Source organism: Lissotriton helveticus, chromosome 9 (genome assembly GCF_964261635.1).
Source record: "Lissotriton helveticus chromosome 9, aLisHel1.1, whole genome shotgun sequence".
In the NCBI taxonomy this organism is placed as follows: Eukaryota; Metazoa; Chordata; class Amphibia; order Caudata; family Salamandridae; genus Lissotriton; species Lissotriton helveticus.
This window is the reverse complement of record NC_136070.1, coordinates 261,568,972-261,580,886: the sequence shown is the minus strand read 5'-3', so window position 1 is coordinate 261,580,886 and position 11,915 is coordinate 261,568,972. Positions and strand designations below refer to the sequence as shown.

At 41.0% G+C, this 11,915-nt stretch overlaps 1 protein-coding gene across 6 annotated transcripts in view; it reads right to left on the bottom strand.

Moving 5' to 3' along the window:
- Positions 1-11,915, bottom strand: part of TTLL5 (tubulin tyrosine ligase like 5) — a 1,026,293-nt gene that overhangs the window by 686,058 nt on the left and 328,320 nt on the right. For 5 of the 6 annotated variants that reach the window (XM_078659928.1, XM_078659931.1, XM_078659927.1 and 2 more), the window contains exons 18-19: positions 5,466-5,507; positions 4,482-4,592 (exon numbers count right to left, since the gene is read on the bottom strand). In XM_078659928.1, coding sequence (XP_078516054.1) covers positions 4,482-4,592; positions 5,466-5,507 — 153 coding nt within the window. The remainder of the gene's footprint in view (positions 1-4,481; positions 4,593-5,465; positions 5,508-11,915) is intronic. The other variant, XM_078659930.1, reaches the window with a different exon arrangement.

Below are 11,915 nucleotides of genomic sequence, written 5' to 3'. Positions count from 1 at the left end.
AGTTCTGTGAGTTTAACAGAAGATGAGGAAACGATACTGAAATTAGGACTTTCATACTGTGACAATAATGAATACAATTATCCCAACAGTAGAATGGACTTGTATTGTTTTATAAGGAAACTTAAGTTATCAAAATTAAATGCAGGACAGAAGAGTACTAACAAACCTCCAGCAGAAATATTATGTAATATCCCCACAAATAACAGCTTTTTCCTAAACGTCAATGATATACCAGCCGTTGAAAACATGATAACTCTACTAGATGATACTGATCCATGTGAAAATGAGGTGGTAATAGGAACTGCATCTGGCTTGGATCAAAGTGATCACACACCATTTAGGGCATCTTCCAGATTTGTTCCACAGACTGTAAGAGACAATTTGGATTTATTTGGGGAAAATGTAACTAAGGATCTTAAGGACCTATATCTAGCGGAAAACCAGAAAAAACGGAAAGTAGACCCGAATAAAGCAATGTTTCATAAGACTGTGAAGAAGCTACAAGATGAAGACGGACTCTTAATAAAACCCTCAGATAAAGGAGGGAATATTGTACTTTGGGGTAGGAAGCAATATAAGAAAGAGGCATTGAACCAACTACAAGATTGTAGCTGTTATAGTAAAATCGGTCCCAAAGAATATGACAAGGTACTGGTGGAGTTCTTTGGTAGACTAGATACCTGGAGAGACACAGGGCTTCTTAGCTGGGACGAACATAAATTCATTAAAAGGGAGAAACCAACAGTCCCGGTATTTTATATGCTCCCTAAAATACACAAACACCCCACTAGTCCACCAGGGAGACCCATTATCTCATCCTGTGGCAGTCTGTTTGAGAATGCTTCCCGCTATATTGATTATTTCCTCAACCCAATAGTCAGATCATTACCATCATATATTAAAGATTCAAAAGATTTTTTTGAATGTATCTATGATATCAATTGGGATGCTGAAACTATGGTGCTGTTAACGCTAGATATTTCCACTCTGTATACTAGCATAAGACATGTAGACGGACTAAGAGCAAGTGAGTATTACCTGGGTAGGAGACCAGCACGGTTTGCCGCTCAAAACACCATGATTTTAGAACTCATGGAGTGGTGCCTCACTAAGAACATCTTCTTGTTTGGTGATGATCTTTACCTGCAGGAAAGGGGGACCGCGATGGGCACCTGCTTTGCCCCCAGTTATGCTAATTTACATCTTGGCTGGTGGGAGGAGCGGGTGCTCAGGGGCGGTCCCCTGGACCAATGGACTGATCATGTCTTGCTGTGGGTCAGATTTATTGATGATGTCTTCGTGCTGTGGCAGGGCGCGGAGACAGACATTAATTTGTTTATCAAAGATCTTAATCAAAACTCTTTAAATTTAGAGTTTGTTGGCCATCACAGCAAGACAACCATTGATTTTTGGGATATTCTAATCAAGCCTATTGCAGGAAGATTAGAAACAACTATCTTCTGCAAAGCTACCGCTGGAAATTCAGTCCTCCATGCGGATAGTGCTCACCCAGCAGCATTGATAAGAAGTATTCCTTTTGGAGAGTACTATAGGGCAAGGAGGACTTGCAGCAGCAAGGAGGAATATGATAAAATCGAACATGAGATGACTGAGAGATTCACCCAAAGAGGTTATAAACTGGATGTTCTGAAAGGGGCATCCAAAGAAGCCAAGAATTTAGTGAGACAGAAGATACTATTTGAACCCTCTAGAACTCAAAAACAACAGGAACAAAATAAACAGATGAAAGATGAAGATAACTCCAGATTTATAACCACCTTTAACATAAAACACAAGGAAATTAGATCTATCCTGCGGAAACACTGGTATCTTGTAAAAAACGATCCAGTATTGGGCTCTAGAGTTAAAAAGAATCCTGAGATTACCTTTAGAAAATCAAAATCCCTTAAGGACCTGATTGTGAGGAGTGAATTTACAGATAAGAGGAAAAAGAAGGGTATCACTAATTGGCTTACAGAAAAACCTGGTTTCAAAAAGTGTTCAAAATGCAAGCCGTGCCAACATGGCATGAACCGCACTGATTTTAGAACATTTTTTAATAAAACTATAACTATCAGAGGTTTTCTTACTTGCAAAAGTAGTTTTGTTGTATACCTTCTACAATGTCCCTGTCCAAAGATATATATAGGCAGCACAACTCTACCAGTACACCAACGAATGCTTCAACACAGGCGGGCAATTATAAATCAGGATAGAACTTATCCTATTGCGAGGCATTTTGAATCCTTCCACCAGAGCAACCCTGCAGGCCTACAATATACATGCGTAGCAGAGGTCCCCAAAAAGAAGAGAAGGAGAGATAGAGAAAGAGAACTACGCAGGCTAGAGACATATTTTATTCTGGAATTTAATTGTAAAGAACCGCAGGGGCTTAACGTGGATGAAGATCTCTATACATGCCTGTCCTAAATGAATATGAAAAACATGAGCTTCTATCACAAAACTCTGCACTAAGAACTAAGAATTGATTGTGTTTTTAACCTTGTTTTATATTTTACAGTGGTGATGTTGTTTGGGAATAGCGATGATAATATGGATATTATAAAGATTATGATGATAGATCCCAGAATATAGGAATAATTTGGCACTTGCACTTTATTCATTGGAATGAAATGATTGAAATAGAATGCTTTCAAGGAAAGAGACGTTTAAAATATATTTGAATTTGCACTTTATTGTATATCATAGTACTCTATTCGAGTTGGTTGTTTAATAGAGTGGAATGTTTACATTGAGACAGTATCATTGTTTACATAGGAAGTGGTATTTTTACTACTTAAGCACTTGCACTTTATATTATTTTCATAAGAGTACTCTACTTTAAGTATAAGAGTGAATTGTTTACATTAAGAAGAATTATTGTTTACAAATGCACTGGCACTTTAATTTGAGTAAGATGCAATATAAATTGGAGAAGGGTACCTGATGAGTTTATGTACCCATTTGTGTTGATAGCACTTTATTATATTATATATATGTCCTCTTACCTCGAATTATTTGAGAAACCATTAATATTCCAAGAGAAAGAATGTCTGCACTAGCACTTTAGGAAAGTTGTGGAACTATCATTATGAAGGGGTTTTTACTGTCAAGAATAATTTTACATAAATTGAGTAATTGCCAATGAAATGTTTTCTTATGCACTTGCACCTTTATGAAAATGTAAAGAATTATGAATGAATTCTTTAGAATGGCTATTTTAGCCTATGAAGGTAATTGAATGCTGTTATACATAACACGTTCCAAAATGGCCCCCTCATTGGACAAAAGGGAATGTAGTACCTTATATCCTATGTCCCTCATCGCTATTTATTACCACTGTGTTGTGTATTTTAACCTGTTTAATATGGCTGCTAAGCATCGTGAACAAGGGAGCTTGAACTCCCGAAACGTGTAGATGCTATACCTTGTCGTATGAAAATAAAGTGAAGACTTTTTTCTACCTCGGAGTGCTGGATGATTCCCTTTCATGTTTTTGGGTGATCTAATCTTCAAAAAAAAATATATATATATATATTGTCCATAATTAGCTGCAGCGGAGGTAAGCCACTAGATGGCGTTAACTGGCAAAATGAGACCTCAAATCCCAGCGTGCATTTAAAAATGAACTGCCACCAAAGGAGGAGCACTGAAGCCCCCTATTACGGAAACAAGCAGGGGAGATGCGGTAGCCACAAATGACCTCTCTGACACGGCCTCTGAGGAGATGCAAACAGTGGCATCGAAACGCGCCAGGCCATGGACTTCAAAGGGATGTTAAGCTGCCTGCTTGGTTTAAATAGAGTTGTTACTCACCTGCAGTGCTGTGCGGCCTCAAGCTTCTGGGATAGATATATATATATATATATATATATATACATATATATATATGCTCCCCCAGCAGGTACGTCTCACAGGAACCACAAAAAGACTCGCACACCAGGGTCCGTGTAGAATTTTGCATATATATATATATATAGAGAGAGAGAGATATATATATAGATAGCTAGATAGATAGATGTATATATAGATAGATATCCAATTCATCTGCTCACTTGAAAACCGCTTCATGTCGGGAAAGCAGGTACGGACCTCAGAAGAAGTGCTTAACTTATTTATTCGTTGTCGGCCATAACGCGTTTTGGTCCAGCCGGACCTTGATCACATGATATATATAGATATATGAATCTATGTCTGTAAAATAGCAATTGGCAACTAAATCTACTACTGCTTTTTCCATCTACTTTTCCAACTCCAATGGTGCAGTTCCCTAATGTGCCATAAAGGCACCTTGGTGCCTGGGGCAGGGGTTACACAAGTCCGAAACAACATAAGACAACATAACTAAAGTTATTGTAACTTACCCTTCAAGACAGATAGAGTATACTCAACTTGTCAGTGCTTGTATCCCAGAGCTACTTCATAGTGAACAGAGATAGCTTAGTCTGCCATTAGCACTACTTTGAAGGTCAGTTACTCACCTCATCCATGGACAGGCCTATCAAAGAGGTGGCTTGCTTCCCCATCTTCTCCTTGGTAGAAGATGTCACACCGTTGGCATCAGCATCACTGGCAGACATAGGGCGTTGACGCTGCAAAAAAGCATTACAGAGAATTATGGCTAACTTAATTATCTGAACTCTTCTCTACCCAGAAGAGAGTCAGCACCACAATAGTGCAAGTATAAACTTCTCTGCTGGTAACCTGGACTCTTCACCCCTCTGCATTAATGCCAGGATATACTCACCACTAAATGAGTGCCAGGATTCACAATCATGTTACAATTAGTAGCTTGTAGTGCCCATAGCATAAGAGTATCGATTAACAGCCCTGGCATGTGAATCTATAATCCTTCCACAGGGCACTTATGCACGGATTCATACCTTCGTTGTGCAGAGCTTACCCCCAGATAGCTTTTATGAATTAGACCAGTAAAGAAGGAGCAGAAAATACCCAAACTAACCACATGCAAAGGAGAATCCCCAAACGCAAGCAAGGATGGATAAGAAATAGATGATTGAAGAAACAGCAAAGTAAAGGGAATGCATGTGGGCACCGCTGAACAATAAGTATGTCAAAACGTGTGTTTACTTATTTACTTTAAAGGTGTTCTCTAGCCACAACGTGCCCACATGATTGTCCCAATGCACCATAGAAGAAAATAATGGTGAAAGTTAGCAACGCTTCATTTGTTGTTGTCCAACATTCTGATATGATTCTGAGAAAAAGGAAAGTGCCAATTACCATTGTAGGACGAAATAAAAGGTGCATATTAAATAGAGCACAGTGCTTGTTCACCCGTGCAGGGCCTTCCCTAAAAAAGAGGTGCTTGTAAGAAATGACTTGAGGTGTCTTTTAGAATTTGGGCTCTTAGAAGCACCGCTCTTCTATGGCGAGCCTCAACAGCTTAACGAAGCGGTTAAAAAACTGCCACCCAAGAGTGGTGACAAATGAACATTACTCACCACCCTGGAGCTCGTGGTTCGAGTCTGTGCAGAAAATGGCCGCTGGAACAAAATAACATGAAAAGGAGCACTGAATTGGAGAAGGGAATAAGAGCCAGATAACTGGGAAATGAAAGAAGAGCGGTAAGACTGGGAGCAAAAAGAGTTTTTGAACTGGAAGAGGCCAGAAAAGATTAGGACAGCTGTTGAGAGTCAGATGTTCCCAAGTACTGTTAGGTTCAGAGAGCGGACATATCCCTGCGGCAAGTTCCTTCCGTTCAAGAGCAAAAAGCAGCTTACATGGTTTATTTTTTGTAAACGCACACTCCATAGCAATATGAGCACGTGCCAGGAAAAGCAAAGTCTAAAACAAACGTGAAGAACTGAGGCAGGTTGGCGCCAGACAGCAGGGAGCCAAGATGGGTGGGGATCTGGGGAGCCCCCAGTTTTGTGACTGGTGCTGTTTAAATTAGCCAATCAACATTGCTCCTTCCACGGTAAGCAATACTCTTCAGAGTAAAGTGCTTCCCTCCATACAGACATTCACTGCCACAAAACGATAAAAACAACTTGAATGATGAAGACATAAGACATAATCTTCAAAGTTCACCAGTTCACAACTAAATCACAAGGCGCAGCACTTAAGAGATGCACCTCTACAGCAGGATGACACTGCTTTTTATGAGAGAATAATCTCCCGCCCTCTTTATATACATTGAGGTATTTCTCCAGACATTTATCAGCTTTGTTTATGACGAAAGAATAGACACTAAAATCGCTTTTTGTGTGTTTTTTTTTTTTTTAATAAAACACATAGTTAGTTTTACCTGCTTTACAAACAGATATTGGACAATTAAAATCATTTAGGAACACCGTCAGAATATTTTCTCATTCGTGGCCATTTCTTTGTACATGCATTTTCCATTCAACATGCCTACACGGAGTATAGTTTGCACATGCTTAGCAACACAGTTTGGGTTCGGTCTTTCTTTAAAATGGTGCTGCGGTCTCGGGAAAGGTCGTAAAGCCCCTGATTGTGGTTGGGGGGCATCCACGACATGGATGATGGATCAATCAGTAAAATGAACAAGCATCTGCAATGCAATAGGTCTCGCATTTGCGAGAGTTTGAGGTATTGGCATTGGAAATGACAATGCTTTTAATTTATATGTTTTTATAATTAACACATAAATAAAAGGCATTGTAATGTACAATGCCAATAGCGCAAACTCTTGTAAATGCAAGACTTATTCAAAGAAGCGACCAATATTGTCCCGGGTGCCTGCAGAAGGAGAATCTATTTAAAGAAAATAATGCTTGCAGGCAAAAAAATACATCATGTCACAACCAAAGGAAAAGAGCCAGTCCTCATGGGAGGTTACGAATGAAGACAAGGCAGTACTAAGGAGGGACTAACAAGCCAATGAATGAATCAGAAGCCAGCATTTACGAAGGACAATCACACAAGCCAATGACAAATGCAGGCTGAGAGTGGGCAAGGCTTCTATTCCATACTCAAAAACAGCATGGCTCGCAGAGCAGCGCATGCGTTGCCCAGGTTCGACCTAAAAATGGAAAGAGGATAAGATGGGTTTGTTTGTACTTTGAAATGGGAAACAGCCATTGCAACGAGGTAAATACATCGCATGCCTTTGCCTCGCATTTTTTAGCACGCATATTTTTACAGCGAAATTACAACGCATGCCAATACCTCACATTTAAGGTAAGTTGGGTGGGTGGGGGTCTCCCCCAACAAATACATTGTTTTTAAATGTAAAAACAATGCGTGGTATTGACATGCGATGTAAATGCATAATCGGGGTAAAAACATGCGTGCTAACAAACGCGAGGCAAAGGCATGCAATGTATTTACTAGCGTTGTACCATTGTACAACCTTCGAAATATGACCGAAAAAAACCTTGCTTCCTCAATCAGACACTGCCAGAGATGGATCTAGTGATGGATACTCTGGGATGAAAAGAAAAAAACTATTTCCCAGTGTGTGGTGAAAAAAACAGACAAATTCTCAAAATGGAGAGAAAAATCACATACCATGTAGAGTAAAATGCAGGAGAGGGAAAACAAGAAGTGCAAAGTAAGCCATGGCTGTCAAAAATAAACAAAAGGAAGGATACATTTTGATGAAATATGACTTTAGCGACTCAAAAAGAGCATCGGAGAGGGCATCCAGGATAATACTGGGTAAGGTCTTGGGTCTCACCTGGAACAATAGGGAATGGAGTGGTTTATTTGGCTCTTTCATGAACATAAGTGAAACGAATCAATTGTTTTAAATCAATGTGCCCACATTGATGCCGTCCGACGCAGGCAAGGTGTTAATGAGGTGAGTCTTCAACTCTTTCCTAAATTGAATTAACATTGTGGAGGTCCTCATTCATACGAGGTTGCTGGTCCCGATCATGGAACGCTCCTGATGGATACAGAGATGCTGCTCCAGATCCTAGGTGCATAGTTAGAAAAGGCCTGCTGCCTTTTTTTGTTTTATCTTCTTAGTCTGCAGTTTGGTTTGATGGTTTCTTTGCAGCAGATGTGCAGTTAAGATGCTGGAAATCGAAGTGTGGATGATGTGCAATCAATGTTTGAGGCTTTGGATGCCTGAAGCAGAGGAGACTTTCAAGTAGCCTTGTGCATCATTGTCATATAGGTAAATCTTGATGCTGCTATCTGTGAGTACAGCACCAACTGACTCCATATAAAGGTTCAAGGTGATTGGAGACAATATGGAACCCCGAGTGGACTCAGGAGGAGAGCGAGATCTTTTGTGACCTGGACGTTCTCACGTGAAAAAAATGGCATTGGCTGGAAAGGTAGGATGAGAACCATTGACGGTGAGTCCCATTTGAGACACCAGGGTTCAAATGAGGATGGGATGGTCAACTGTGCTGAAGGCAGCTTAGACGTCCAGCAACATGAGAACGGGTGTATAAACTACGTCTTTGGCATAGTTCTGCGAGATTTGCTTTCCCACCCATGGGTGACATCAGTGAACTCAGTTCAGTGACACAGCCCTGAATGTGATAGACAGGTTATTGTAGCCCAGTAGAACCCTATCCAATACATTAATGAAATAGTGTAATTGCTTGTGGGTTACTAACAATCTCTATAAAGGGATCAGGGGCACAGTGGTAACAGAAACAAACCTATTTAGATATTCACAATTTTATATGCACACTGCACCAAGATGAATAGACACTTTAAATAAAAAGCATTTCTTGTGACAGGAATAACCTGTTTCTCAGTACATCTAAAATAACTACACAGGAAACCAACAAGAAAGCACATTGTGAGCATAGAAAATAAAATTCACATTTCTAATAAGGTTAAAATGTCATCTAAAACCTAACACCCTAAAATCTACTTCTATGCGCTACACTGAAAGAGCATAAAAAGTAGAGCAACTTGCAGTACTGAATAAGATGTTGTATCTTCGAAGTATGCCGGCAGTAAGGGAGACCGTCTTCAGGCAGAATCTCGTGTGATAATCTGGGTGAAGGACCTCTCAATTCAGTGGTCAAATGGCAGACCTTATACACTAAATCTTTATCAGAGACTGGAATTTCTGACGTAAGAGGACTTCAATTCAGGCTACACTATTTTGACTACATGGCAGGAATTGTTCTTATTTGACGTAGGCATGGTGATAAGTAGACACTTGAATCAGATTTATGTTGCATCAGGTGATATATCTGTCATCAGTCGAACGACATGACACTTCCATTGTTCTTAGAAAGATAAGCTCAGACGACATCTGCATCATATGGCAGTCATGACAATGATTCTGCATAAAGGGAGAAAGGTGGCTAACTCCATGGTCTAAAATAGCGACTTCGTGATCTAAAATGGCAACAAGGCCTACCTGACATAAAGTCAGATAAGATGGATCTTCGGGGCTTAATATCAATGACGCAGCAATCATCTTCAACAGTGGCCAAGAGGGCATTATCTACAATGTGCAAGATAGCAGTCTCCATTCTGCAGCATGGTCTGAAGCCAGACTAGTAGTTGTCCAGGAGATGTTAGCACTGATGTAATTTTGTAGATGAACAAAGAATGCTTTTTCAATGATCTTGCCAATGAATGGTAGGTGAGTGATGGGCTGGTCATTAGGGTCTAGTGTAGGTTTGTTTTAAGAGTTTGAGTATCTGGCATGTCTTAAGAGTTCTACAAAGATGCCTTGAGCAAGGGAGGTATTGACAATGGAAAGTAGGGGTAAAAGATTGTCCCCAGAGAGAGTAATTATGAAAGTCAATGGGTAAGACATCATCTTCATAAGAAGTGGCTTTAAGGGAGATGAGTATGTCAGTGAGATATGGGAGAGAGGGATTTAAAGGCTGACCATTAAAGGCTTCTACAAGAAGGGTTGGATGTAAGAGAGATTTATGTTTCACTTGATGGCTTTATTGATGGTGTTAGTATAGTACTTTGCTTTGGCTTATGTCGTGAAGTGTCTGCTTGTTAGAGATACTTGTGAGATCTATTTTTCTTCAAGTTTCTTTTCTTTCTGCAGATAGATCATTTATGTGAGCAAGGTGTTTAGAATACAAGAGTGTTGAAGGCTTTGGCTTGCATTTGCATGTTCTAATTGGAGCGTGGATTTTGGCATGGGTTTCCAAAAATTGTTGAAGTTTAGAAGTATGTTGGTATCAGACCTGACGTTGATAGGGAAATAGAGCAGTTCAAGCCTTAGGTTTTCTATGGAGATGTCCTGACCTTGCTTTTTTCGGAGGATGGTGAGCAGGGAGACAGGGAGGACATAAAGGTTAATCCAGTCCAGGGGTATATGTGGTTTGCACTGGATTGATGGTGATGTTGAGAAGACAAGATTCAGGATATTGCCTTTAGAGTGTGTTGGTTGGGAGTAGTGGCGTAGCTAGACCATGTGGCTGCATTTGCTTCCTGCAGACATGACATGTAAGAGCAGGGGGATCCTGGTGGGGTCCGCTGCAGCCACAGACACAAGTAATAGTGCAGGGGGATGCGAAGGGGGGCAGGGGGGTTTGCTGACGATTCCCGCAGGAGCCATTGCCACAGGTAGGGGTGGGGGGGTTGCTGGTGATTCCCACAATGGCCGCAGATAAGAGCGGGGGAGGCCGCCGCCCCGAACACCCGTGCCGTCCGGGGCAGACTGCTCCTCTTTGCTACGCCACTGGTTGTGTGACGCGTTGAACCATGTGGAGGTTATTGATAAGGTTGAAGAGGGTATATCTTGATTTTTTAGCTTGTATTGTCTGGGAGGTTGATGTTGCCCAATAAGATGGTGTTGGCATGTCGGATGGATGAGGTGGTGAGGAGAACTGAAAAATTCGTCAATGAACTCCTTGTTCTGCCCAGGAAGCCTGTAAATGAGATGGAAGGTGGCAGTTTGAGCTGCAGAGAGTGGGAAATGGCATGTGATTAGCTCCATGGAATTGAATTTTACTTTTCCATGGTGTGGTACTTATGGATGACAGAAAGGCCTCCTCCCCTCTTATATGCACTGTCAACACAATGGATGCTGTAACCTGTAGGTATAAGGACATCTAGGATGTGCAAAGATGTGGGTGTGAACAATGTTTCTGTAATGAACGAGTCAAGCTTGGATAGATGATGGTGTCTGGTGCATATACTACTGCAGAGCGAGCATAATGAACATGAGTTGGAATGTGTGTTCTGTAGTTTGAGGGTGGGATAGTTAGTGGAATGTGTACGAGTTTGGGTCTATGTTTTGTGAGAAGGATATGAGAGTGTCTGGTCATCTACATCTGGGTGTGGCTATGGTGACTGACAGTTTGAGGTGCTGAACGGTGCACATGATTTAATGTTACCTTGTAAGTTTCACTTGAACAGGGGCTCTGGCCCAAGGCCATGGCCTTGTCTGTGGCTAACCGCTAAGGACGCCCAGGCAATAGGACACCCTGAAGAGTTGATGAAGTAGAGAAAAGGCAGGAAGGGATGCCACTTCCTTTAAAAATGGATGATGGGAAACACAGTGGTGTCACTTCCTGTGCAGATGTATGAAGAGTATTTTCACAAGTCTCATGTCACCGGTGATGAAAGAATCAAAAGGTTTGTGAACCAAATTAAAGGCTCAATGACTCCATAGGGTCGAGACTGTGAAATGGTGGAAATGAATTTAAAAACCATGGAATTGTTGAAGACCACTACTGAAACCATGCATGATTCCACTTGGGGTACAATCTATGATAGCATGAAAGATGGAAGAAACAAGTGGGTAGGATAATCCGGACTACGCCCAAATCGCAAAATCACAGACTTGTACCTTTATACTGAGCCCCTGGGCATCCTTCTTGGTGATTATAGACTATCCAGACAGAGCTTAGGCAGGCCCATGCTACTAAAGATCGAGTTTTTAAGGAACAAGATTTAGGTGCAGCTGTTAGTACAGCCAATCTCATAAAGAAGGAAATTGATAGAGGTCTAATGCTAGATGTATGGCATCCTACCATCAG